Genomic DNA, 27,062 nt, shown 5'->3' with positions numbered 1-27,062 from the left:
CAGTTTCAATATGATGTTACAATTTTCATTTTCTGCCCCAAAACTTTAAAATAGATTAGCCGTTTTCACAGCTTGCTGTGTTCAGATCCAGAGGTGGCTGTACTTTAATAATAAAAGTAGTAACTTAGTTGCTACACAGTATTTTTCATGAGTAGAACTCCATGCACTTCATAAAGTAGGTCAGTATGATTACGCCGTTTTACATAAGGGAAAAACAAGGTTTCTGGAGGTGAAGAAATTTGCCTATGGTTACTCAGAGGTATTGACAGCTTTTTTCAAAGAGGATTAGAGGGTGCTTTTTTATGTTTTTTTTTGTTTTACTATTGCAGTTGGTCTTTTCTGATTTTTGTACGAACACAATGTGGTACTTGGTAATTGTGTGCAAATCACCAAATCCCTCTTTCCCTTTATTTTCTTGTCTATTTAAATCTTGTCTATTTATATAGATGATATTTACCTAATTCAGAAGGGATTAGTATGTTAAATAGGTAAGTAATGGTAAAAAGCTGTAAGAGCTTTGGCTAGGAAGTGTTACTGACAGGCAGAGCAATATTACTCTTCTGCTACAGTATTCTGGCCTAGTCCTTCAACACTAATAATAAGCCCAGAGAGCCAGGCATGCCTACTTACACCTCCTGTATGGATCAAGTAGGTGCAGAGAGCTATTTGAAAGAAAGCCACTCTTATCGCCTCCCATCGTGCTCTGCTGTGGCACTGGCAGTTTCTACATTTGCAGCATGCTGCTGCTTTTCTCCCCCCCACACCAGACACAGCTTGTAGCTGAGTAGCTGTCCTGTGATGCAGGTCCCGGAGCAGGAAAGGGGCAACAGCACTACACTGCAGCCAGTGGTATATGCTCCAAAAAAGCATGTGCCTGTCGTGGTTTGCCTATAAGCCACCAGGTCTTGCGTGAGCCAGTATGCTGAGGAGCATGATGGGCCAACAGCTCCATGCCCAGGCATGTTTGCCATATGACTGGATGTACAGCTTTTCATACCATACAGCCTGGTGTGCCTGTCTTCAGACCCTTGTAATGTGCCTGTAATGACTTGACACAGGAGCCTTGTTTTGGCAGCATTCAATATTTTCATCAGCATTTCAGTATTGAGAGGTCTGAGAGTTTACAGAGAACTGAAGAGAGGGAGGAAAAACAGAGATGGGTGGGTTGAATTGAGGGTGGGAGGTGGTTACTTGGGAGAAAAGTGAAGGGCTTAAGGTGTGTAACTGTAATGGGATATAAACTTTTTAAAAGTAATTGATCCATGGTTGTTGCAGCGAGAGAATCACAGAGGTGCAAGGGAAGGGACAAAGGGCTGGTGAAAGAAATGCACCTATGAAGTGTATATGCTTATGTTTTCCTGTGATCAGAAATTCTTGGCCATGTTTCATAGGATTTTCTCCAAAAGAGAAATCATGCATAGCAGGGCAGGAATCCCTTGGGCCTGTATTTAAAAAGCAGGGCCAGTATCAACCCTTTGTAGTTTACCATCTCCTCATCACCTTAATCTTTCTTGGAAGCTGAACGTTTGGCTGCTGCATACTTTCCCTGTCCTGTTTTGATGACTCTTTCCTGCTGAGCTGGTATACAGTGATCTCTTACCATTTCCCCTTCCTCTCTCAAAATGGGAAGATGGAGATTTAGCTTGATAGCAGCTCACATGTGATGCCAATGGATCCTGTAGAAGGCTCCCATTTCTTCATGTACTGTGTAATGTTTGGGGTTAAAAGTGAGTTGTATACAAAGGAGAAGAGTAGGAAATTTGGACAAGGCTGATCTCAGATACAAGCAACACAGACCCGTTTATTTTGTCTGTGCCAGGAAAGATAAGGACCAATTTTCTGAGTAGAGTAACCACTAGAGCAGATAATCTTTGCTTCACATGTGCATGGCATTCTGCTCTGCTGCTATCCCTGCTGAGGCCAGGGGGCTGTGAAAGTGAGGGGATGGCTTTTACTGAAGGCAGGACCTCTCCTGAAGTTTCTACTGCAGATCTGTGCTCTTGGCCCTACAAGCAACAGGACTAGCTAGCCCAGATCACCCTCCTCCTTGCTGTCTCTCTGCTGGGATCCCACACCGACCTACTTCCCTTTTTTGCAACAGCAGCCCAGAAGGTTTGGGAACAGGGGGTTTTGCAGGAAGCAATTAGCTGCTCTGCGAACCCTGTACAGTAGGCTAATTTGGATTCCTAACTAAAGAGGAGAGGAAGGAACTTTCCAGTTGAGAAAGTGGAGTGTCAGTCAGAGAAGGAGAGGAACTCCTACCTGCCCCTACCTGCTGTCCTTTGAATTCTTATTAATTTCTCCCTCATCTTCTCCCCAAGCTGCCTTTTACTCTGCTGCCCCAGAGCTCCCACGTTTTTTCCCCATTCTCCTCTCCATCCCCTTAGAACCTACTTACCATTGCACAGTTTCTATGTACACCATGAAGATATCTCCAGCCATCTCTGAATGAAGTCTTTGGTGCTTATCATGGTTTTATTGGTGCTTATATTATTTTTGTTGATTTCCCTTAGTATTGCTTTATATGCCACTATTGCTGAACAGTGTCATGCACAGGGAAATGTGGTTTTTTTGAGAAATCCCTGCAGAAATGAAGGCGCACACATTAAAAAAGAGTTGTTATAATACCAAATCCAACGGGAAAGTATGTGGAGAACTAATGCTTCCCATATGGCAAAGTTTTTCTTTGTGTGAGGTGAAACCGTCATCTAGCGGTCATAATAGGTCTTAACTTATATTCCCAAATAACCATTTTCATCTGGATATAGCTAGAATGTTTCTTATTCTCGGGATATATCAACTGAAATTACCAAAAGAAAAACACCTGAGAGCCTTTGAGGTGAAGGGAAAAACCCAAGAATCTTTGATCAAGAAGAAACAAATTTATAACTTTGTATAGCAAGGCTGTGAACTCCCTCTTCCCTGTCTCTCCCACAATTTACCACAGTGACGTACCAGTGTCAGCCTTACTGAACTTCTGCGGGAGGCTGAAGATCAAGATAACTGAAGCTAAAGCAGGGCATCAAAAGAACTTATCTTGCTAGACACTCTGCTACAATCATTTTTACAGATGAGCTTCAGTTTTAGATCCCCCTTAAAAATAATAGCAATACTCCACTCTAACTCATCCTAGAGGGTCAAGCTCTGTTGCAGCAACAGTGCAATGCCAGTGGTTTCAGTTAGGCAAACATAGGTTATAAGAGAAAAGAGCCTTCAATCTAGAGGGCGTAGAGCTCCCGCTCTTCACTGATTTTGATAAGCTGTAGTAAACCTGCTGGTAAATATGAGGAAATTACATATACCTCAAATGGGCACAGCCTCGGACTCCTAGATCTGGGAGTTCAGCTGTCTTTCTTTAAAAGCTACCCTGCAGCAAGGATATTTGTACTGTCACAAGAAAGTTGCCTATATGCATCTCCTCACAATGGGCTTGTTAATATATTGATGTTTTACACTTGACTGATCAGTAAAGCTAATACTAACACCTAGACAATAATGACTGCAGTTAAGAGAGTAAATATGTAAAAAGCATGGCTGGCACACGATGTGATACGAATAAATTCTCACAAGGAGGAAAACTATTAGAGCAAAGTGCAGTGGTATGAGTTTGACAGCTCAGACTGGAATATTGCTGTTTAGCATTAGCACCAGTATCCAGTATTTGTGAAATGATCCAACTTCCAAACAGAATTCATGGTGGACAGAAGCAAGTGTGAATTTTCTTTTTGTATGGAGAAATTTATGTGTAGTAATCAGTGAGGAAGCTTTTATGCAAGCAAGATCTCTGCTGGAGCAAATTGGATAATATAAGGCATAATATTTACTGAACAAACTTCACATCTTGCTCAGTTTTCAGACTCTATGTCTTTGTATTTTCACAATGTGTTGAAGTCCCAGTTGTAGATTAAGATCCCTTTATATAAAGTGCTTGCCAACTCAGACCTTAAAGAGGCCATCTGCCTTGTAATGCTTGCAGTTTTAAGTACATGTCAAGGGGCAATGCTGACAGAGGCAGATGATGGGCACCTTAAGGGAATGACAAGATAATACGGCCTGTGGAATGAGCAGTAATTTCAGTACACCAACAGCCTACACAATGTCATTTTTATTAAACAGGTGTCACCACAGAAGTTTAACAAAGACACTGATGAAAAATAGTGAGGAACCTTCCTGGGTGTTTATGTGGTTTCTTAACAAAGAACTGCCTCATCTGAGACATAAAAAGCACAAGAGTAATTATTTTAAAACAAGAGAAATTATTTTAAAACTTAACATGTGGCCGAAGGTAGCTGGCAGTAGTGAATGCAAGGGAGAACAGGTTAAGCCATGAAAGCCTTTCTTAAATATATTTGGTAGTGAAAATTCTTTGCACGGTACTTTCTGTGAATTGATCGTGGTCTGACTGCATAGCTTGTTTCTGTGAAAATATATTTTGGAGCTTTCTTTCTGGTTATGACTAAATTCATTGCATTCACTTCTCTACCAGTTAAATGTGACTCTTAGAGTCAGTTCTTACTCTACTTATAAAAGTTTTAGAATTTTTTAACTTGTTTTCAATAAATATTTTCTGAAAGTTATTTCTTTCACATTCCCTCGACAATACACTCATTCTCTAGATTTGTGTAATGAAGTCACTGCTGTATGTAGAGGGAGGTGACTATGTCAATGTTCCTGTGAAAGTCACCCAGCTCTAATGTCAAAATTTAAATTTCTGTTGCCAGCATGACGAAAACAGAAGATGCTGAAGTCATTTTAATTCATTATTGGAAGGAAGTCACACACAGAACCAGGAAATCTACCAGGGACAGCAGGTTTACAAAGCAGACCGTGAGTAGTTAGCTACAAATATGACTGGGTGATTCTGGCAGGAGAGTATATTTGTCAGTCCTGAAACCCGCTGGGGTCCAGAAAGGGGGTAATATCTGAAACAGCACTGTTAATAAATTCTATTTGCAGGAAAGCTCTGTGAAGTAGGTAAGTGATGATACAAGGAGCTTGTGCTAAAAGTTGTATTTTAACAAAGTTTAATGTTGCTGTAACGGGTGGTGAAGGGCTTACTCTGTTCCCATGAAATAATTCCTGGTTGGAGAGGCCCAATAAATGGTGTATGCACAGAAGCTGTGTTCAGTCTCAGGACTTGCAGGACATCCATTTTGCAGTAGTGCCAGTGCCATCTTAAAGCATAGGCCCTCAATCTGAAGGAGGCCTGCTGCACCTCAGTGAGCAGCTGTTCTGTGGATGTGCAGCATTGCAGAATCTGCTGACTTGCTGTGCATGTGAGCTAAGTGTCTGGGGCTCTCTGTAGTCATAAAATAATCATGATTATTAGCTGCCTGATTAGAGCAGGAATGGCAGCTGAAAACTGTCCAGAAACTGAACTGTATGTGTAAAGATAAAAAAGAGCAGCAAGGGGGGGAGATACAAATTAAGCAAGAGTAAATGTTGCAGCAAGAGATAGCATTGATAAATGTGGTCAAAACCAAAAGATTTGTTTATGGGAGCAGTTGAGAAGCTGCTGCCTTTCTTCCTGTGACTCTGCAACATGCTGGGGAGTTTAGTGAGCAGGCTTGCCTGACCACTAAGAAACAGCGAATGCAGCACTTTTGCATGGAGGACAGCTGCTGCACAGTAGCAGCACATTGCAGAGAGATGTAGCAGCAAGTACCCGGACGGAGAAAGAGGAGTGCAGAGAGGGAGCCTCTGCTCCAGACCTTTTCTGCTGTTAGGAACAAAGAGCATTTGTGCATGTGTGTGTACACAAGACACTTAACTGGTACACATTTATCACAGTCACAAAGTATGGGCAAATGATCTGCAACTTACTGGAGAGGATCTGGCTAAATCCTTGGCTATGCACATCACTAAGGCACAGAAACAGTAGCCTTCCTGTCTACATGAAAGGGCATGTATTGTTGCTGTGCTGGCTGCCTCACCATTCTAGCCACTTGGCGGCTTTGGCTCCAGGTCAAAAAACACATGTGCCACCATCAACAGCCTGCATGATTCCTTGCCTCAGAGTGCCTGATGGCAGGCCTAACTGTGGAACAAAGTAGAGGACAAAGGAAACAAGCAACCAGTTAGCAACTTATCCAGGTCTGGATCATACATGATCATACAAGTACAATAGGCTTGTGATGGACCGTAAAACACTGCAGCCAGCAGGTGCTATACTTCTATAAATTTGTTATATTACATATAAAGCAGCAAGGATCTGCCTTCAAGAGCTGCCATCTCATATGATGATCTCCGTTCTGTGGACACTAAACGACATAAATGACTTCCAATTTACACAGAAAAGAATCTAATAAGAGATTAAGAGTGAGAGGAAAGATCATTGGACTGTATTATGGCTCTTTTAAGTGGATAATTTCAAGAGGTCGTGACTGAATTGGCTGGCTCTGTCCCTTGGTAAGTCTCTGGAAGACTGAGGTTCCTTTAAAACTTCCTGTCTGTCACTGACTGATATTCAGTGCTTTAAATACAGTTTTCAGATTTGTTCTTTTCTGTTCCACAATGACATAAAGAAATAGAGAAGAGTAATACCTGCATGCAGAGACCACCTAGTCAGAAGTGGCTATTTCATAGTCGGTAGCATGAGATACTTAACTATTTGTATTGGTTTAGTTGAGTAATATGTTTAAGAACTGTAATAAATTTAAAAGTGTGTTTTCCAAGCACTGGATCATGGCCTTCAGGGGCTATCTCAAAAGAGATCTGGAGGAATGTGTGGCAAAGACATTTCTACTGTCTAAAGGAAAAATCCAGTTGTTGTGATCCTACCATCAGATCAAGTACTCTGTCAATCTTTTAAAATACTGAAGCAAAAGGTAGTAAACAGAGATTTACAAATGCATCTCTACTCTTACTGGAGAGTCAGTTCACGCATCAGCTAGTAAGTAATCAACCCAAAAGTTTAAGAGCCTTTAGTATATTGCGGACAATTTCATTCATTTGACTTACTCCCAAAAGACATTTTGGGAAGGTGAGAAGAAGTCGCCTTAACAGGTGACACATTGAGATATATAAGGTATTTTGCATACAACAAAGTGAACTTGAAAGTATATTTACAAGACTATATTACGAGTGAAGAAAAGATCTAGACATATGAATGAAAATATCTTCAGCTGCAGTAGTTACAATAAATATGACTAGAATTAGCATGCATTTTATCCCTTTTGTACATTATTGCACAGTTATAGAGGATATATATGAACTTTTTTCTTTTTGTGACATATTTGGTGTTAGTTTCTGTTAGAAAGAGCTTACTGGATTTGATTAATATAATTCTTGTACAATATACTAATGCCAGTACTCCAAAACAGAAAGTAATACCCCTCCTTGGAGAATCCCAAGGAAAAGTAATCATAAAAATAATGTGAAATATGGAATGAAGACTTTTAGTGGAAATACTGAATATGAACCTAAGAGGTTAATTCAACATGCCAGTGAAGTCTCTTTTCTAGTGGATGACCTTGTAAATTCATCACTTATTTCCATTTTCAAAATCAGGCTGTTAAAGGTCTTTCCTATTGATAACTTCTGCCAGTTGAGCTATTCTGTGATGATTAATATTCAGAGCTATTATGTTAGTAACTTATAAATTAGAACAAAGTTGGTGTTGGTTGGAGGGTGTTTCATTTTAGCTCAGACTTAACACTCCTCCCATCTCCCAAATACGTGCAATATAGTGTCAAGTGTATCAAAGTAATGCCTAGAAGTGACTGACAAAACTAGGATTCCTGAGGTAAAAATGCCAAAGGGAAGACTGGTCACAGGAGCTTTTCCAGCAAAAACCATGGCATGAGGTCAGTCAAATTTTCCCAGCACCACTTTAAGAGGTGCAAAAACAGGAAAAAAAAAAAGAACTATACAGACTCATCAACAAGCACAGATATTTGAAGAGATCTGGTGGTCTGTCTTGCCCTAAAATCTGAAGAAATCCTCTGAGAAGTTTCTTCCTATGGCCAGTCTTTTATAAAATGTCTCTCCTCCTTTCCAGTGTTGTTGAATCACTCATGTGACTGGTAATAGTCCTCGTGGAAGATTCTGCTCCACTGTCAGATCAGACACTGAGTTGTAAATTACATTTTCTTTCTGCACATAAGTAGTATAAGGTTCCACCTCCGTGATGTCATCCTAGCAAAACAAAACCAAAAAACTGTGAGTGCAATGAGTATTTTAGTTCGGCAAGACTCTGCAAACCTTTCATCTGAACTGAACAATGTAACTGGGAAATAATGCTCCTATGTTTATTCCTCTTGCACTCAAGAAAAATCTTGTATTGCTTTTTCTGCTAAAGAGCTTTCTGTTTTTGCCAAAGACTTGATGAGTAAAACTGAGGTATTAATTCACCTGCTTCCTTTTCCTCTTCTCCCTCCTCCCCTTCTCCCTCACTTATTTTGGCCTGCAAAATTTTGGATTAGGATCTCATTCTCTAGAAAGATCAAATAACATGCTAGGGTTCTGACCACGATTGATTCCTCCATCAGACTACAATCTCAATCTACAGTCATACTAATGAAAGTTTTGAGATGTGCCAGCAAGAACCAATCATTTTACGTTAGCGCAACTGCATGTCAGCAACAATTGGGAGGGAGGATAGCAGAAGAGGAGGGAAAAGAATAGCTAGAATTGACTAAGCTATTTCAAAAATTGAAACTGAAGCACCTTTTTAACCTGGTGACAGAATTTCAGCCTGGTGTCTACTGTAGATACAGAGATATTGACAGTACAGATGTCTCACAAGGTAATTGTCTCACAACTTGCTTGCAAGCAATTGGCATTATTTATAGCTGGTAGCAGAGAACAGAGACACAGAGCTGATGAATGAATTGCTAGCCACACAAGACGCCTGTAAAAACATAGGGAATTCAAGAATGTCCCCTAACTTGCACCTTGGCATCCCTGACATTGTTTTATAAAATGTTTTTACTTGAGTATGGTTGACTCTTTGATTGTGGATTGATCATGAAAGAGAGAAAGTGGCCTTTAAAAGCTTAGACATTATCATTCTGGACATAATAGATGTATGTGGTTTAAGTATTTGTTTACTTTTTGTGTGATCCTTTCATTTACTTATAGTTTTCTTAATATTCCCCTACCCATGATATTGCCACGCTCCCCCAGGATCGCTTGTATGGCAGTTGTGGTCAGTGTATCAGACACGACCAGGGAGATGTGGTGGGACTTGCTCCTTACAAAGATGAATGATGGCAGTTGCTGAGTCTTTCCTCTTGGAGTATGCTTCTAATGTTTGCTCCAATTCTAAATTATGGTGATGATAGGCTCTGTTTTCTCCTGAGATATTGCTAAGGACAAACGTATAAGACACAGTAGCAACTGCAGAAAGCAGAGAGTAAAAATCTAATGGTTTGCCTTTACTGACCATGTTTTCAGGGCTACTAGAAGATCCCTGATTTGGTGATGGTCTAAGCTGTATCACTCTCCTTACCGGTAAGGAATGTGTGGGAGCAGTCTCAGGAGGTTTGCTTTTGTGGCACAGTCTGTGAAAAAGAAAACAAACGTTATAACAAATTCTTTCCTCAATACTAGATTGGGCTAGAGGGGCTTTTGACCTTCTCTGACCACAAGGTCATGAACTATTTCTCTTTTTTGTCATCAAGAATAAAGCTAAAAAGTATTCTTGTGTCTTTCTCTCCTTAACTTTTGATCCTGAAATTCTGACACCCTGACTTTGTTGAGATGTCCCTTCAGATGTTCCTGGGAGCTTAAGCACAAAGTGGAAGCAGAAGACTAAAATCAAAGTCCTCTGGAAGTATATAAAATTTTCCCTCAGTGAAACGGTATTGAACTAATTCTTCTCCTCTGAAGCAGGAGGATGGGAACAAAAACAGTTTTGGAATAGGGGCTGGAGGGAACGCAGTATCTGAAGAACAGCTTTACTCTGCTAGTTTCCTGCCAGAATGAAGAGCTTCCCTTCAGTGTTGGAGGCAATGCAGTGAAGACCCCCTGCCAACCCTTGCGCATCTACATTTTTCTCAGTCAGGTGCATTATTCAGTGATAATAGGTGCAATACACGGTGACTGCAGTGGAAAGTAGAAATATTTGATCTAGTTAATTCAGTTACTCATAGCAGCACAGAGTGACCGAATCAGATGATTTCAAGACACATGATATGATAACAATCAGTACTTTAAGATGTCTTGCAGCTCTCGGCAAGCTTTCCTTAGCACTCTATCATACATACCTGCCACCATGGAGCTTAAAATAGTAAATGAGAGCGATGAAGATGACAATGCTCAGGAAACCAGGAATGATGGAGATATATGGAGTAAAGTCCTCTAAACAGAAAGAGTTAGTCTCAGTTATGTCTTTCCACTGATCAGTTTCTTTACTCTGTCTGTATGAGATCAAAGCTGCTTTAGCACATACATTTTTCAGCCTGCCTGTAAAATAAATATAATCCCCTTTGGCAGGGAGGAAAATAATGAAACTTGTCTGAGAAACACAAATGGAGTCTGTGTCAGAGACAAAAGCAGAGCTCCAAAATCCTACAGTGGACAGTCGTATCTATTATCCTTTGGGCCATATTCTAGCTCCCCTCAAGGACTCAGCATATCTCAGTATTGCAACTCGTGTAGTGGTCCAAAGCAAAAAGAAAAAAAAAGGCAAAAAACAGAAACCAAATGTCACACAGTTATCATACATTCACAACTCAGGCTGAAGTGATTTATTGTTTCTGCTGGTCAGACAAGAGTTGTTTCTCCTTCTCTCTCTTCCCACAGTCTGAGGGGGAGACCTTGCCTTTGCATCTCAACAAATTTTGTTGATGTTTGGCTTCCCACTGTTTAACAGTTTAGTTTAACAGTAAGAGCATGACTGCTGTCACTCAGCTTCCAACAGCTTTCCCATTGCCAAAAGAATACTTCCAGACTTACCTACAGAGATATTTCTTGGGGAAGAAGCCATTTGGAAATAGTGTCTGGAACACTAACAAGCTGGTGATGATTCTTGGCAAAGACAGTTGGGGATGGTATTCTTATCTATATAGGACTTCACTGAAGGTTTCTATAGCTTTTATAGATTTCCCCCCTTAGAAGGAACAAGAGTCCGAACAGAGGGCTACTGGGATTTTGAATGCAGAATGCATAGAGGAAAGCTTACTTGAGGGGCAGGCTATGGACTGGTTGTAGCTCATAGCTGGGTGGGACACAAAGCAGGTTGCACTATTCACATCGGTGCCATTTCCCGTGAACGTGCTGAGAATGGTCACTGTCTCGTCACCATGGTCTTCCTCCTCAGGCCTGGAGCTGCTCGCTGGGACCCACCAGATCTGAGCAGCCGGCTTCCCTGCCACTGCCTTGCACACAGGGTTCCCACGGCTGTCACAGTACACGGTCAGCTCAGGGGGGACTGCGAAGCATCGGGAAGGGGAGACACGTGGAGTTAGTTTGCTGCAGTTGTGATCGGATGTTCTTATTCCTCACCCCAAATGAACACAGTGAAAAGAGGAGAATAAGGTGGGAGGTGCCCTTTTATCACAGCGACATGTGCCAAAGTCACAGGCACAAAGATCGTGCATCTTTTTTCATCTCGGGCAACTGTCCCAGATTCAGCGGTGTTGCCACAGCCATGTACCATTAGAGAAGGTATCCCTGGACACTGGTGTAGGGAATGATGCAAAATAGGTGGCTCAATTAGACTTTTGTCCTAAGTACGCATGGTTTAAAATGGATTTGAATGCCAGCATAGGAGGAAATGGGGCCGTTCTTACTATCTGGGCAATACCATCCTGTGTTTGAGAGAAGGTCACAGTAGCTGGAGCCGTTACTCTGACGCATGTTGGATATTTTAAAGCAGTAGCATCTTCCTAACTGACTTCACAGGATAACCAGATGGGCATGCAGACTCTTTCCTCAGTACCTTGGAAGTTTCTTCCTACCTGTCTTTTCTAACTGTACAGTGGAAAAGGGGTCAGCAGAAGGGAAAAGAGTTTGGGCAAATAAGGGGAGGGGAGAAACAGAGGGACTAGAAATGAAATGCATTACAGTTTGTCCCAGCAGCAATGCTCCTCTTACTGCCCGCTTCCTCCTGTGCTTGGGGAGAGAGAGGAGCTTTCTCTGTCCAGGCTTGGACGTGATTCTCTGGAGAACTGTAAAATGAGGAAGGAGTCCCTTACCTAGCACAGTCAGGTGGTAGGTCTGGTGGAAATTCCCCTCCCTGGTGGCCATCTCGCAGATGTAATTTCCCTCACTGGCCCTTCCCACTGGCTGTATCTGAAGGGTAGGGTCGCGATCTGGTCTCGATTTCCAGCTCATGTTCTCAGTGCAGTTTGTTCTGTTTGTCTGGTTCAGATCAGCCCTGTATCCCAAGGTGCAGTGGCCTCCAGTCTTGGGGCTTATTTTCCAGGTTACCATAATTACATCTGATTTATTAGAGCATATCAGTGCAAAGCTGTCACCCACTGCTGCTGACTTCTTGTTGTTCCCTGGAGGAGACACAGAAAGAGAAAGACGTGTGAAAAGGTGCCTGCGGATGTTACTCATAGCCTTGGAGCTGTGTTCTGTGCTTCACAGGGAAGTGTCTGCACCGTTACGCTCTCGAGTGAGGCCCTGTCTCTGCCAACTCAAAAGCTGTCTGTAATCTGGTGTTAGAGCTGTGGATTATAAGGCCAGTGGGCTATCACAGACCACCCTCTTGAAACTAACAGTAAATGCCCCACTGGAGCTCATCTTAGTGGAGCAGACAGGTAATGGGGAAGTACTCTGCTCCTGCACTTTGGCTTAAGCAGGCCAGCAGCTAAATAATATGTTTCTATCAGCAAATCCTCCAGTGGGTTTCTTACTGCTAAAATATTTGTTGGCACTATGCAGGCAGTAGTTTCGTGCTTTTCATAAGCCCTACACAGCTGTGATCTCTGTCATACTCTGAATGTACACTTGCCCTGTTTCCAGATTTGAAACCTACTTTGTCTCTGCTCCTTCACTGGGGTCATATTCTCTGGTGGCAATCATTCTTCAGAAGGTCTTCTGTTTCCGCTCTTCTGATGAAATATCAGGGATGCAAACTAACCTCATCTTCCAGTACCAGAGGAGATTTTCCATTTTCTTAAGGTAACTTCTCTCGTCAAGGGAAGTAGAGTAAGCGTACCTACTCTCTTTCTTAGCTGAATATATTATCTTTTCCTTCTCTTATTAGGCTTCTAGATGTTTGACTTTTGACTGCTTTGGGATTACCTTAAAATTCTCGTGCCTACTGGCACATCATCTGCTCCATCCTGGAGCCATCATGAAAATTCAACACTGATCCAAGGGGCTATTCTAATACGGCTGAGTCCCTATAATGAGTTTTGTGGATATATTGAATGCATTATGGCAGTCAAAGCAAACTTATTCTCAGTCCCCAATAAGTTGTACAGAATCTAGGTTGCATCAAATCCAGGATTTTTCTTACTTTTGCATCAGCACCAACAGTAGCATTTCTGTGATCATCAGCTTCACTAGGAGAGGCACATTTTTTCTGCTTTGCCCAGAGCAGAGTGCATGGGAGTCAGTAGTTATTCTATAATAGATCTCTTAATGCCATCTTACAAGGAGTTGCTCCATGGATAATGCAGCATTACAAGATGACCTGAAAAGTGCCAGGGTAGACAAATCCTCAGGGAAGATGCAGAGTAGTAATGATGCTTTCAGGTGGAGGGAGGGGTTATATCTACTTGGTCTCTCCTGACTCAGAGGAGGTGAGTTAATCCCAGAAGGCAGTGCAGGTGTCTTCTTGAAAAGCAAACTGATTGTCCGAACTTAGGTGCGAATGAGGTCCTGTAGCTTGCTCTTTGAAGCTGCATCCCTCCTCTCAACATATGGCACATATCTGTATGTGAAGACCAGTATTCAGGATCTTCACGATGGCCAAGATCCAGCTATGAGTTCACAGCAGTGTTTGTCTTTATTGACAAAAAAATATTCAACTTTGTTAGGACTCTTCATATCCCTAAAATTAAGCACAGAAATGAGGGTTCTGCTGATTGAGAGCTCATAAAAGGACTTATCTCCACTGGAGAAGAAAAGCAACACTAATTCTTTGGGGTAAACTCTGCCTGCTTTTATATATCTTCTAGTGATCTGCCTAGTACCCTTGTTCTGCACCATGTCATCCTTTCCAGCTGTAGGTGGTGTAGGAGGACACCTTGTGATTAGGAGAAGAGAGAGACCTCCACATACTCAGTATTCTTGTTTCTAGCAAATTTTACCCCTTGGGCCATTAAAAAAATAAAAAAGGCTTGTTTTTCCCTGTCAGAGGGCAAAATTTGCCAGGAATGGGAGGGCACAACTTGAGAAACAGACAAACTGGCATGATTCTGTATTGCCACAGACAGTCTGTGTGGAACAAGTATTTACTGCACACTGAAACTAGCAGTGCATGTGGGGTGGTTCATTAGATGGATGAATTTATATGCATCTCTCACCAGTGACCCCTTTCCCCACTCCTTCTAGAACTGTGTCTGAACTCTCCAGGGCTGTTACTGACTATGGGTTGAAATAGTTGAAATCTAACTTTTGCATTTGACCACCTCATAATGACTTTTCTCTGGAACTGTCACTTCCAAGGAACTGAACAAGTTTTAGTTCTGCTTTTGTACAAAATCCAGGACTGTGGGCAAAGGCCATATCTATATCTCTCAGGCATGGCCACAGCACAGAGAAGAATGATGGAGCTTTGGGCAGGAGGAAAGGTATTTGCCTTATGGGGCAGTGTGTCTTTCATTTTTCTGAATCTTTATGCACATATCCATTCACACTGTGACTTGGAGGGCTTTTTTACTGCAGTGGTCCCCACAGGACATGTATGTAAATCCTACCCATCTGTATGCCATGCATGCAGCTATGAAGGTATAAAATATGCCCATATCCGTATTTCTCTTCTTTATTAGGCTGATTGTAGAGAAACTTTATTCAGTTGATATGTCAACTGTGTTGACTCTCTAATAGTGAGAATGTCTTGTTCTTGAATTCTGTCTTGCTTTTGCTTGGAAGCATGTTCTCTTTATTTTTTATTTTTCCTCCTATAACACTGACTCTTCCTCTGGGGTTTAAAGGGTGACTCTTGCATGCAGTCAGGCACAATGCTCACTTTCTTTATCTTCTCATGATCTGGGAACTATGGATCCTAAGAACCTAGATATCTGCTTGGAAAAGCCTGGGCCTAGTCCTCATGTCCTTTCTGGAAGTTATCACATTGGCCAGTGGAGGGGTGAGAGCCAGTCCAGTATTATGGCCCCTCTGTGTGCTGTATTTTTTCATGACAAGTTACACCCTCAGAGCTGCCTTCAAATTTTTGTTTAAGGGTCTCTGAATTTCTTCTGAGTCAGGGAACAAATCTACCTGGATTTTCTTTTCCCACAAGCTTTCAGGGCTGAACCATTTTGCACATGCTGAATATCAGTCATACTTGTTCTCTTTACATTGATCAGGCTCAGGACCCCTCATCTATCTTCAACTGATACATCCATGGGGTCAACTAACCCTAAGACATTCTAACTGGATAGCTGGCTGTGTGAGAACTTGTTATGAAGTGACCATCCGGGCATGTGCTATGGGACCTCTACATTCCTGAGATCTACAGTGCTTTCACACAAGTCCTTTGACTGTTTCCTTGACCTTCACTGCTGTGAAGCCTCTCAACATGATGCCACCTTTGGGAGAGTAGGTTCTTTTGTTTTGATTCAACTACTCACATTGGGAGCTTTTCTTTAAGGATGTGATCTGCTTGGTGTCACTCACAGTAAATGTACATGTGGGCAAGCACTCAGAGATGAAAGAAAATTTACTTGTAAGTGTTCTTCATTAACATGAGTTGCTTACATGTGCATTAGTGTTGCCTACACTTACATGCACAGTCCACCCTCCTTCCTCTGTGAGGCAGTTTTGAAGTTGAGAAAAAACAAGGGCCTGAGGCACACGTTGTAAAGCAGTGTGAATGGCGAGTGAGACGTGCCCTTTGGGTATTGCTGAAGCAAAAAACAAACACCCCCAAAAAACCACAATGTATCTATATGTATAAACAACCAGTTCTGAAGAAGACCTGTAACAGATAAATAACCTTTCTTTTTCAGAATCTTTTAGGGGCATAATTAATGAATTAACAGAATTAATACCCACAACTGTAGTCCAAGCCAGCCTCCATTTTACCACCTTACTCTTTTCTTGTTTTAATGAATGACCATTAGATTTTGGGACTATAACTGACTGATCTCTGAGTGCTCTGTGTCTCTAGTGGAACCTTGAGTTGCTCTTTGATTGGACAAGGTAATGGTTTTAGTGGCAGTCTGAGACAGCTGTGTGTGAGGAGAAAATAAGAGTACTACTTTCAAACCATGTATTAATCTGAAAGGAAAACGAAAGTTAACCAATTTGATTTGTTGTTGACAAATGATTTTTTTCACAGATTGTTCCAAAAATGCTTAAAAACCCCCAGACTCTTCAAGCAGAGAAATTAAAGAAGACACTGACAGTTCAGTTGGAACAGGCGAAGGATTAGGAGGCATAACTTTTGAACAATTAATCGAGCTTTTCTCAAAATCTTCCTCAGAGCTACCAGACCTGACCTTGCTGTGTTTCTTTATCCTGCTACCTACAACTGGAATTCTATGACCTCCATGGGCACAACGTGAAGTTCAGTTCCTGAACATTTGAAATAGTGTTTAAGGAAAAGTCTTAATGAGCACCAACTTCAAGTTATTAATCAAATCATTACTAGTAGTCTGTTCAGGAATACTACAATTGGTTTTATCTTAATGGTGTTGTCTGAAATCTCATTATCTTGTGGAATGAAAGTGAATAAACCATTCCAGCACTACCAGTTTTCCTTCTTTTTAACTATGTTACTGGGAAATGATTTATAACTTGCAAAATGAACACAGTTCACTGCATTTTTACTAATTACAGATTCCCTTGGAGGTTTTTGCCTTTTCATTTTGAGGATCAAGTATCCTTTAAGTGAAGATTTTTCCACATGTAGTCCTAGCTCCTGCATATCGATAGAAGATGTATCTGCAATATTGTCCTACACTATAGCACACAGTGTGATGCTATAATGTATTAATTACTCCAGCTGTATAACTTGGAAATCAGAGTGTAACTGTCACAAGTTTTGTTCTGGGGAGAAGAAGAAAAATAGATGGGAGTAGTATTTCACTAAAACCATCCACAAACCACCTTCCTGCTGCTCAGCATTGCCAGGATTCATTGATTAATGTTTCCAAGCAGCACTGAGGATGAAAAGTGCTATCTATTAACACCATTTTCTGATACACGAAATACCCACTGGCCACACAAATCTTCGTTTTCTTAATTCAATTGCCAGCAGTATTCTGTGATACATTAATACACTGGAAATGTTTTTAAATAAGTATTTTCTGCTAAATGGTATTTCAAGAAAATATGAGGTGTATATTTTAAATTCAGATGAATTTACCAGAAGGGGAACAGAAAGAAGCCTTTCATCTTGTGACGGCTTCTGGATATGAGTTCTATGAATGTCTCTGAAAACGGGAGAACAAAGTGCTTCCTCTCTCAGATCAACGCTGCCAAGTGCCTCGGAGCGCCGAGTCATGTCATCAATATGGCTGACCTCATCTAAACATGACTAAGTAAACCTAAGCAGTCAAACAGACTGTGTGTTGGGGCTGGGTTTTTTGGATAATGTTTGCAAATATTGCACAGAAATGACAATGTTGTGCACATTTACAGTATACACTGTCATTTACATATATTGGCAGCACCGTTTTACTTGTCTTTCAATTCTGCGTCTCTTAAGCAGCCTATTGCAATGTACAAATTCGCCAAAATAATGGCTTGCATGCTTCAAGAAAGGAAAGAAAGGAGGAGTGAAAGTGGTGCTTTCTGTTACACCTTTCTTCCATCTTCTCTCCTGAATGAGTCAGGTACTATTCACTTGAAAATGGTAAGCCACATCAGTCAACTTAAAATCTGCTGAATCATGTCTAAGTACAATTTTAGGTTTACTGTAAATTTGTAGAAGGATTCTGGATTCCCCTGGATCTTGTTATTAAGTATAAGACTTTTAGCAAGACCGGATTTTTTTTCACAGATAGTAGATAAACAGTAAAAAGTATTCTGGGCCTGATTCTTGTTGATCCTATCCTTATGTACACCCTCCTGCCATTACAGAGAGGCCCTGTAAGTACAACAAACATAAACTGCTCTCACTTTAGTGTCTCATTTTGTTGCTAGAGTGCTGGCAAGTGGCATTAATGTAAATGTGATTGGGTACTTTCTTCTTGTCTTTGCTTCTTTTTTCAGGTATGCTGCTAGAAATGTGACCTTTAGATCTCTTTTACAGAAGAAGAATGCATGTGTCGGAGATACTGAAATGTTTGGTTAAATCATATTTCTGAATGACTTTGAAGACCTCCTCTTAAAAGCAGAACAGGGGGTACATTTTTATCTCTGTAGAACAGAAATATATTATTAGTAGAAGCTTTTATCTTATATTATGACCCTGTTAACGTTTTCCCAAGAACAGTCTAAAACTCTGACTGTCCGTTGTTGTGTTGAAGACAGAGAGAGTGAGAAAATGGAAAAGGAGCAAGAAATAACTTGCACCTATTTTCATCCTCTTCTGGTTTAAGGTAGCATGGAAGCATGTTATTACAGCAGAGTGCTGTGGAGAGCTAGTAGACTGAGCCTCAAAAGCAGTGCAGCCAGGCTTATAGTATTCCAGGTCATTACTCATTAGCCCTCCTTGTCAGCCATGTAGATAGTTATTGGGCTTTCCTTTCTGTAGATGCTCATTCACGTGATCACGTGGTGCAGAAATATTCCAACATACTTGCCATCCTCCCAAGAAAGCATATGCAAAATATGAGCTCTGCTTCCTTTAACCACAGAGCGTAGCACCAAGTTCAGTTTGAACTGCATGAGCTAAAATCTTGTGGCTCACAAGCAAAATAGGACTGGGCATGGGTAACATGAGCTCCTTCTGAAAAGGATCTCATAAAGAATAGTATTAGCCCTTTTCTTAACAGTTTCACATGGAAAGAGGATTTCCTTTCTTTCTATTTCAAGTTAAAATATAGTCTAATGAGATGCCAAGACTAGCCATTTTTTACCTCAGAGTTAGCTTTATTTAAAGACAGTCCAAAATGTATATGCTCAGGAATGAGCCTGCAAACAGCTATGAGATCCATCAGCAGAAAGGCAGTTCTCTAAATGGAAATTAACCTCATCCCTAGCCTGTCCCTCCTTGTCAGCCATAACATTTCCTTTAATTTGGAGATGCTGATAGGACCCCATATTGGTCAAGTGCTGAAGTTGGACATACCACACCTTTTCTTTCTAGTAAGCATATCAAAAGTCTCCTAGTCTCTAAAAGAACATTTTATTAGAACATAAATCAATATGTTATGAAGTGATAGCTCTTTAGGGAACTCAGAACTGGTGGCTAGACTTATTAAAGAAAATGGCCTGTGAACAGATCTCCCTTGCCCTCTCTGTCCCTGCAAAATAGGTTCATTCCTCCAATCCTCTTTTCTAGTCCACCAGCTTTCAGTGACTTCTCAGGCTGCACAGACTCCACGTGATCTCTTCTGGGCCCCTTTTTCCATCACTTTTATGACTTGCAGTTCTGCTCTAACCAAACCCTTTGCAGGGGTCTCCCAGTCAGCTTTCTTTGTCATCCTTCTGCTGCCTGCCCCAGCCTCCACTCTTGGAGTAGGTGCTCAGCAGCTCTCAGGGAAGACACCATCTCCCCTCCCCTCCAGGGATTTCCCTGAACATAAAGGGCATGTGTCTGCTGCCCAGGCAATCTAAATAAACAACACCATTCCACTGTCTGTTAAAGGGAGGAAAAGTTCAGTGCTGCAGGCATTTTAATTCAGACCTGTCACTGCACCTTTGTTATCTGGAATGGTGCTTTTGTACTGTAAAATAGCTAAAAGTCAGTTGCTGCAATAGGTGATTAGTTTATGACCTAAAGCATCAGGGCACATATGCTGTGCATGTCAGCATTTACCTATTTGAATGAAGGCTCCAAAACAAGCCAATACACTGCACTGCTACTTCTCTAAAGGTGAAATCCCATCTTATAGCTGAGCTGAGCAGCTTGTTGCCGCTGAAAAAGGCAACAACCAGTGCAGCAAAGGCCTCGCTCTCTGTGGGTCTGTGGAGAACAAGGAAATTGAAGAGGTGTGAGCTGTCTAGTTCATCTCAGCGCAGTGATAACTGAAGGACAATAATGAAATGTCAGCACTGTTAACTATTCCATTCCACACAAGAGAGATGAGATGAAGGATCATACATCTATGCATTTATTGTAAATAGCATCTCGTTTTCAGTCTTATTCTTCACAAATGAGTGGATTCTGGAAGATAACAGTCATTTTTTTCTGTTAGTCAGAAGGAGCAGGGCCCAGGATCCCAGGAAAGCACACTGACACATTGATGTAGAAAATGGGCAAGTCAGGTTCAGGGAGTTCTGTGCAGCTCAGAGCTGGACTATCCTATCTTGGTGACTGACACAGATCCAGAATGAGCAGGTTTCACTTTGGAGACTCATTTGACAGATATTATGGGTGGATACAGTTGGAAGGTTTCAGTTCAGCTTCAGCTGAAGTAACTCTGATTAAAGTCCGAACAATATTGTGTAATCTCTCAGTGTCTCCCCTCAGCTGTACATTGAGTATATATCCCAGTGCATGATGGATTCCATTTTTATAGTTGAAAATGAGCATATTCTATCTCAGGAAAAAATGTAGTTAATTGAGAAGTTCATATGTGTGTTTCAAAAATGTGTTGGCTACCGTTGTCATGCGAAGATTACTGTAATCGAAAAAGATTGGGGGGAAATACTTTGCTCTTTTTTCACTTTGTTTATGTTGTATGTTTGACAGCTTTGGGGGGTAACTAGTTGCACTTCGCAATGTCAGTTACTTAGTCATTTCTCCTGTTTCTCAGTCTTTTACACAGTAAAAGGAGAGAGAAATATTTTAAAAATAGGAAAATTTAATTGTGAAACCACTAAAACTTTCAGGAGATCAATGCACAATCAGAGACAGCTAAAGAGCTTAAAAGTCCTTTTGATTCCTTTCAAATAGGAAAGATTTCCAGTCTTTGGTATTCTTTACAGCAGGTTTTAACCCATAGTGAAATTTTTTCTTGCCTCCAGATGACTAAAGTTCCATGACCATTTCTTTAGAAGTTGAGTTTTACAGAGGTTTTTTGCACTCAAGAAACTGCTTTACTTTCTTGGATATAATCCTAGTGAGTCTTTATTTCTTGCAGTAACAATCTATCCCAACTTTTTGGTGCATCTCCCCCACATGTAGCAGATTATGACATATTAAGCTTAGAGGAGTAATGAATTGAAACAGTGATATACCACAAGCAAATGACTAACTGTATCTGGTAATGAATATATTATATGACTCATAGTAAGTTATAATCAAAAAGGCAGTACCGGATGCTTGGAAGAGGCCAGATACAACAGGTTAAGCTCTGCATCTGTTTTCCCCTTCTGCCACAGAGTGCCTTTGACACTTGGCAAGACTGGTCTGGAATAAAGTGAAAGATAAACAAATAGACGTGCTTTGTACTACAGTAGGGATTGCTACAGCACTGACTGAGTTTTAAATGTGATAGCTTGGGTAGTCTGAAAACATAGCCACAACAGCACAGAACAAAGTGTGGGCTGAAAACCTACTCTGCCGGCCCAGTAAGCACTCGTTAGTTAGACTGCTCTAAACTCCTTGATAGAAATATCTGAAATAGCTGGCTTTAGCTCATGTGATTCTGTCTCTTGGAGCTGCAGTCACGGCTTCTTCAGTGTGACCATATCTTTAAAAGGGTAGCTTTGGACACTGTGAGACCAGCACAGGCTTATGCCTTATTGTTAGCTACCCACTCACACTCTATGATCCATATTTCTCCTTATTCTTTGAAAACTTCTATTCTCATTTCAGTCTATTTAGTCTTTTTCTCTTTCTTCAAAAACTCCCTTCTATCTCAAACCCAACTTTTTGTTTTGTTCTCCTTTTAACCTGTTTCTCTTCTGCCACCATTACTATGTCGCTTGCACAGTGTGAATCTCTTTCCTGGCCTCTCACTCAAGCTCAAAGGGCAACCTTAAAACACACTCAGAAAATTACACATTTTCTGTGTAAACCCTGCTCTTCCAGTATGAAGTGTCTGCAGCATGGCTGGAATTTTTTTAGACTACAAGCTTTAGAAATCAGGGAGTGAGTTTATATATTGTAGTAAGCTGAGGACACTGATGGAATTTAATAATGAACCCATGTTTTTAGTCTTCTTCCCTTTCAAGATTGAATATACTTTTGCAGTTATCAGTTCCTAGTTCTTATTTTTCTCATGATCCTCTCATTCTCTTTAGCTTTCACAAGCATCCTTTCAAGCAGTTATTCCAGACAGCTGATTTTCTAGGCAAAGGATAGATGCTAAATCTCAATTGGTTGGAGCTGAAGTTTTGATACAGTGTCCTCTGGAAAATCATAAATGTCACTCTGGAGAGCTGGTCTAACTGGAATGTCAAGCTGGAGGGAGACAACTGGAGGGAAGTAAGGTGGATAAAGAATTGGATCAAGGAGAGAAAGCCACAGGCAGTGTTAAAAGCAGTTGTCAGGTTGGAGGGAATTTGCTAATAATGTTTATCAGCAGACAATTTTTATACTAATTCTGTTCAATGGTTTTACGAACGGCACTGGCATAGTATTAGGAGTGTGTGAGGAAATTTGTTCATGGCAGAAAGTATAAAGCATTGTTAATATAAAGAATGGAAATGATGCACAAAAAGAACCAGGTGACCTCGATGAGTGGAATGATAGATGTGAGCTGAAATCCAGCAGTTCAAAATGTAGTAATATGAAAATAGGAAGTACAACAAATTGAAGCTGGAAATTAGAATAGAGAAATTTGCCACAATCAGGATTCAAAACAGCCTTTCAGTAGGTTAATGTGCTTTCACACTGGTACTCAAATTATTTTTGAAAAGTATTTCACGATACAACATCTCCAAAAGAAGGTGATTTGATTCAGTAATGTAGGGGTCCTTTCTGAGGTTGTGTTTCATTTCTCAATGTGTTTCATTTCTCAATGCAAACATGGCTTGGTAGAAAGAAGATGGGTACACTTCTTCAATGCAGGAATTGGTCACTGTTTAAGCTATGTGTTAGAATTATCTAGTCTTGCAGAACACCTTTGACCAAATCCTGAACTGATAGTATACCATGACTGAACTTAACAAGCTGTGGCATTTTATACCACTCTTCCTGTAAATTTTAAACTTGGTATAGCAACTTTTATGTGCACAGTGAGTAGATCTTCATCGTTGCAGAATGTGAGCTGAGATGGATGAGGGGAAAAGGGATTGACACTGGATGCCAAAGAAGACTGGGCAGTATTTCTTTCAGAATAGCACTGTAACACCCCATGTAACAAATTGCCAGGGCCTTCTGGGCACTTCTCACTAGAGAAACAGAGTGTTTCACATTTTGTTTTGCATGCTGAACTCCACTTTTTCTTCTCTTCCATATGGAAAGAAGAATAAACAAATGTTGTACTGTGTATTTATGCTTAAGTGGCATTTTTCTGGTATTCTAAACAAAAAATAGAATATTGACTGCAAATGGTGTGTTGTATACCCTCCTTTAATTCATACTGTGAAGTGAGCAGATCTGGGACTGCTGTGAAAATACACTTATGACCTCGCTTTTATGTGGTTAAAATTTCAGCCATACCTTGTTTAGTGATTAACTTTAGTGTAGTACTTTTTTCTAGCATTTTCTTACTGAATGCAAGGGTATAGCAACATAGGAAGATTCCCTGCACTTTATTCTTATGAATGATTGTACCTCCAAATACAAAATCTAGCAACTTCCCTGTTTCTGAGGTTTTGAAACTAGACACCATCAGACGTGTTTGGGCCAGAACAAAGTGAAATGTTAATGTAAATGTCACAAGACATGCTTTGAAGATTGTATTAGGGCGATTTAGATGTTTTCTTAGAAAAACTTTGCTTAATTTATTAGCATAGCACAGAATTCTGAGTATTTGCATATGAAAAACAAGTTGTTTGGATTTATGTGTTTTTCATGTAAAAGAAGCCACAATGATTTCAGCCCATAGATTCAGAGGAGCAGTAGAGTAATATGAAATGGAGACAAATGTAAGTTTATCAGAATAGCTTTTTAGCCTATGAATTTTATATCAGGAGCAATATTCCAGAGTAAATAATTAGAATAGAAGGCAAAGAGACAGGAGCACTGCAACACAGTAAGCCAGAGGAAGTAAGAAGACAATAAAACATTAGTTCACTAGTGAAGGAGAATTTAAAACTGTATTAAGGAAAGAAGTTAACCAAAAGCAGTAGCATAGAAGAAAATCATGTATGTGGATGAACTTGTACTCTCAGTCAGTTTGGTCTGTAAGTTTCCTTCACTTGAATTCACCTCATTCACTCCACTTGCAGTGCAGATGCAATGCCATTGATTTCAGTTTGTTGCCATCAGTAAAACTCAGCTACCCACAGAGAATCATATTTCATTATTAACAAAAATGAATTTCCTGCAGCTTCTCCTGAAGCCCTTGGTCTTGTCTGTTGTTAGAGGATAGTACTCAAGATAGAGGACTCATACAGTCCAATATTGTGAATGTTACTCCCACAAAAAAAGATTTGTGGTATGAACGTCTCATGGAAGATCTTGCGCTCCCTTATCCCCTTTCCTTCAGAGCATGCACAAAACCACCTGAGGTGTCCTATCTGCTTAGTTAAACTAGGAAAGTCTTTAAAGTTTTACCTATAGTATTTTAATTCCAAGTCTTTCCTACTGCTGCAGCTATGAGGGTTGTGGTAGTAGGATTGTTAGTACAGGTAATCCACCAGCAGCTTCAATGGCATATCATCCAGCTGTACTTGGGGCAGATCTAGACGTGACAATCATGAAATGATCTTGACCTTGCTTCTGTGCTATCCCTTCTACTGTTGTTAAAACTGACCAAACCACACAAATAATAGCAGAAATATTAAGGAAAATGCAGATGAATCCTGGTTATTCAGGACAATTTTTGCATGGCCTCATTACATTCACAGCAGCTTGCTCAGGTCTTCAGAAGGGGCATAGTTCCTTCTAAGCTTCTTAAAACACTAAAATTCTCTGTGTAGAGTACACACACTGGATCAGCTTGAGACAGTTAGCCTGTGAGGAGAAAACCTTGTCACTACACCTTGCTCAGAACAGTCACCCTAATATTGGAAGGAAACATGTTTAGGAGCAGTGTTAGCTAAAGATTTCCCACGAAATTTGAGCTGCTTTTTTTTTTTTCTTTTGGGGAGGGGTGTCAAACATGAAATAGGTTTTAGATAAACAACTTTTCTGTGGTGAAAATTGTCTGCTTTGAAGGGGAATATCATTGATTCATCAAGACACTGAGAAGTTAAAGTCCAATTACTTTTTGGCTGAAAAAGAAAACTTTCTGGTACTGGATTTTTTTTCCCCCAAAAATTCCATTTTTAAAAGAAATATTGCCAATAGGATATCCCCATAGTCTATCCCATTTCCTTGACTTTTTGGGTAGCTGTACGTAAAAGTGTAGACTGTCTCTGAATCTAGATGTGTGACCTTGAGCATGTTCCTCAGTGTTCTGCTGAGATGGTTTCTTTACTTGCAGAATGGGGGCAGTGTGCCTATTACAAGGTTACCAACACAGAGTTTATTGGTGTTTGTGAAGTTTCAGACTTTTCCAATGGATGGCACTGAAGTACCCATTTTGGATCCCTGACTTTATCATCCAAAATAAGCCAGTGTTCCCTCATTGTCAACAAGGGCTACATCTGTTTTGCTTAATAAGGAACCATTCCTACTTCTCCGACCAAGTGGAGCCAAGTGACTCATGTCCAGGCAGCTTAATTCAATCCATCCATAATGGGAATGGACGCATACACATTACATATTATTTGGAGATGTCCCTAGTTAAAGATGGATCATACGGACCTATCTGCCTTCTCCCTCCATATTTAATGCTGATCGTTTAGGTTTCTGGAACTGCTGCTCAAATCCCTAACTATATTACAGAGTCCCTAGGCTGGAGTGTGGGGTCTGGCAGAACACAAGCTCTGCAAATGCAAATGAATAGTAGCTAGGGGACATTAACTGCCATAGCTAGAATATATTAAAACTAAGTCAGCTGTACTGAATGATAGATTAGAAAGGGTTAGGGATGCCACTGTCTTTGGTGCAAAAGCCATGCCTATTCTCAATGGTAATCATTCCTATCAGCCTCAGAATCAAATTCCAGTAACTGTTCCCTACTGTCAACACACCAGTGATCTCCCACCAGTCCTCAGAAGAATGTAAGAGATCCCTGCCCTGTATCATAGTATCTGCCACCTCTCTTTCAGTAGAAACCTAGAACAGACCACCCGACCAAAAACTTCAAGTTCAAAGACACTTTCCAGTGAATATTTTTAACGAGTTAAATGGATCAGTTTCTCAGATGATACGGATTTAGAGGTCTGAGTAAAAAATACTTTATCTGTGACAAATGGTACATTCCTAGTTAAAGGTCAATAAGTAACTGCCTACATGGAAGTCATGGAGATAATGATTGGCAGCTTTGTGACCATTGAGAAAGGAAGAGCAGGAGTGGCTATAATAGATGCATATTTTAATTATGCTCCATAATCTTCAGTAACTAAAGAAAAGCACAGCATGATGCATAGCCCTTCTGGGAAGACAATATCAGTGCACGTTTCCCTCTTTTCCACCCTGACGGCTGATCAGTCCCAGAGAACGGTCAGACTCACCCACTGTTCCCTTGAGCTTGGTAATGATGAGCAGAAGAGAGACACACGCAATCTTCCCAGCAATCTTCATGTCAGCTCCTGCTTTCATGGCTCAAGCAGCTTCGTCACTCCATCCATTCCACTGCAAACCTAGCTGTAGTCATGGGGAGTTTTTCTTGTCTGCCAGTACATCCTCACCAGCCAGCATCAGCGTTTTCTCTCCGCTTCTCCCGCTCCTCCACTCTAGCTGTGTGCAGTCCTGACTGATGAGCTCCTCAAAGCTGGAGAGG

At 40.8% G+C, this 27,062-nt stretch overlaps 1 protein-coding gene across 2 annotated transcripts; it reads right to left on the bottom strand.

The window, feature by feature from the left end:
* Window positions 1-4,098: 4,098 nt before the first annotated feature.
* Window positions 4,099-27,062, bottom strand: LOC112990505 (cell surface glycoprotein CD200 receptor 1-A-like). 2 transcript variants are annotated; one of them, XM_026112294.2, is made up of 6 exons: window positions 26,794-27,062; window positions 12,141-12,449; window positions 11,126-11,374; window positions 10,209-10,302; window positions 9,386-9,503; window positions 4,099-8,136 (listed from the first exon to the last, which is right to left on the bottom strand). In XM_026112294.2, the coding sequence occupies exons 1-6, from the start codon at window positions 26,879-26,881 to the stop codon at window positions 8,014-8,016; spliced, it is 981 nt and encodes a 326-aa protein (XP_025968079.1). In that variant the 5' UTR covers window positions 26,882-27,062; the 3' UTR covers window positions 4,099-8,013. The 2 variants fall into 2 exon arrangements, with proteins under 2 accessions (XP_025968079.1, XP_025968080.1); XM_026112295.2 differs by having other exon boundaries at window positions 9,452-9,503.

Source organism: Dromaius novaehollandiae, chromosome 1 (genome assembly GCF_036370855.1).
Source record: "Dromaius novaehollandiae isolate bDroNov1 chromosome 1, bDroNov1.hap1, whole genome shotgun sequence".
Taxonomy (NCBI): Eukaryota; Metazoa; Chordata; class Aves; order Casuariiformes; family Dromaiidae; genus Dromaius; species Dromaius novaehollandiae.
This window is presented reverse-complemented; position numbering and strand designations above follow the sequence as displayed.

What these genes read in the sequence shown, in the direction of transcription:
- LOC112990505 (XM_026112294.2), bottom strand. Translation starts at nt 26,881, where the DNA reads ATGAAAGCAGGAGCTGACATGAAGATTGCTGGGAAGATTGCGTGTGTC. An exon ending in GTCCATAGCCTGCCCCTCAA is followed by an intron (nt 10,303 to 11,125) that starts GTAAGCTTTCCT and finishes CTTTCTGTTTAG; the next exon opens with AGGACTTTACTCCATATATC. An exon ending in TTTAAGCTCCATGGTGGCAG is followed by an intron (nt 9,504 to 10,208) that starts GTATGTATGATA and finishes TCTTTTTCACAG; the next exon opens with ACTGTGCCACAAAAGCAAAC.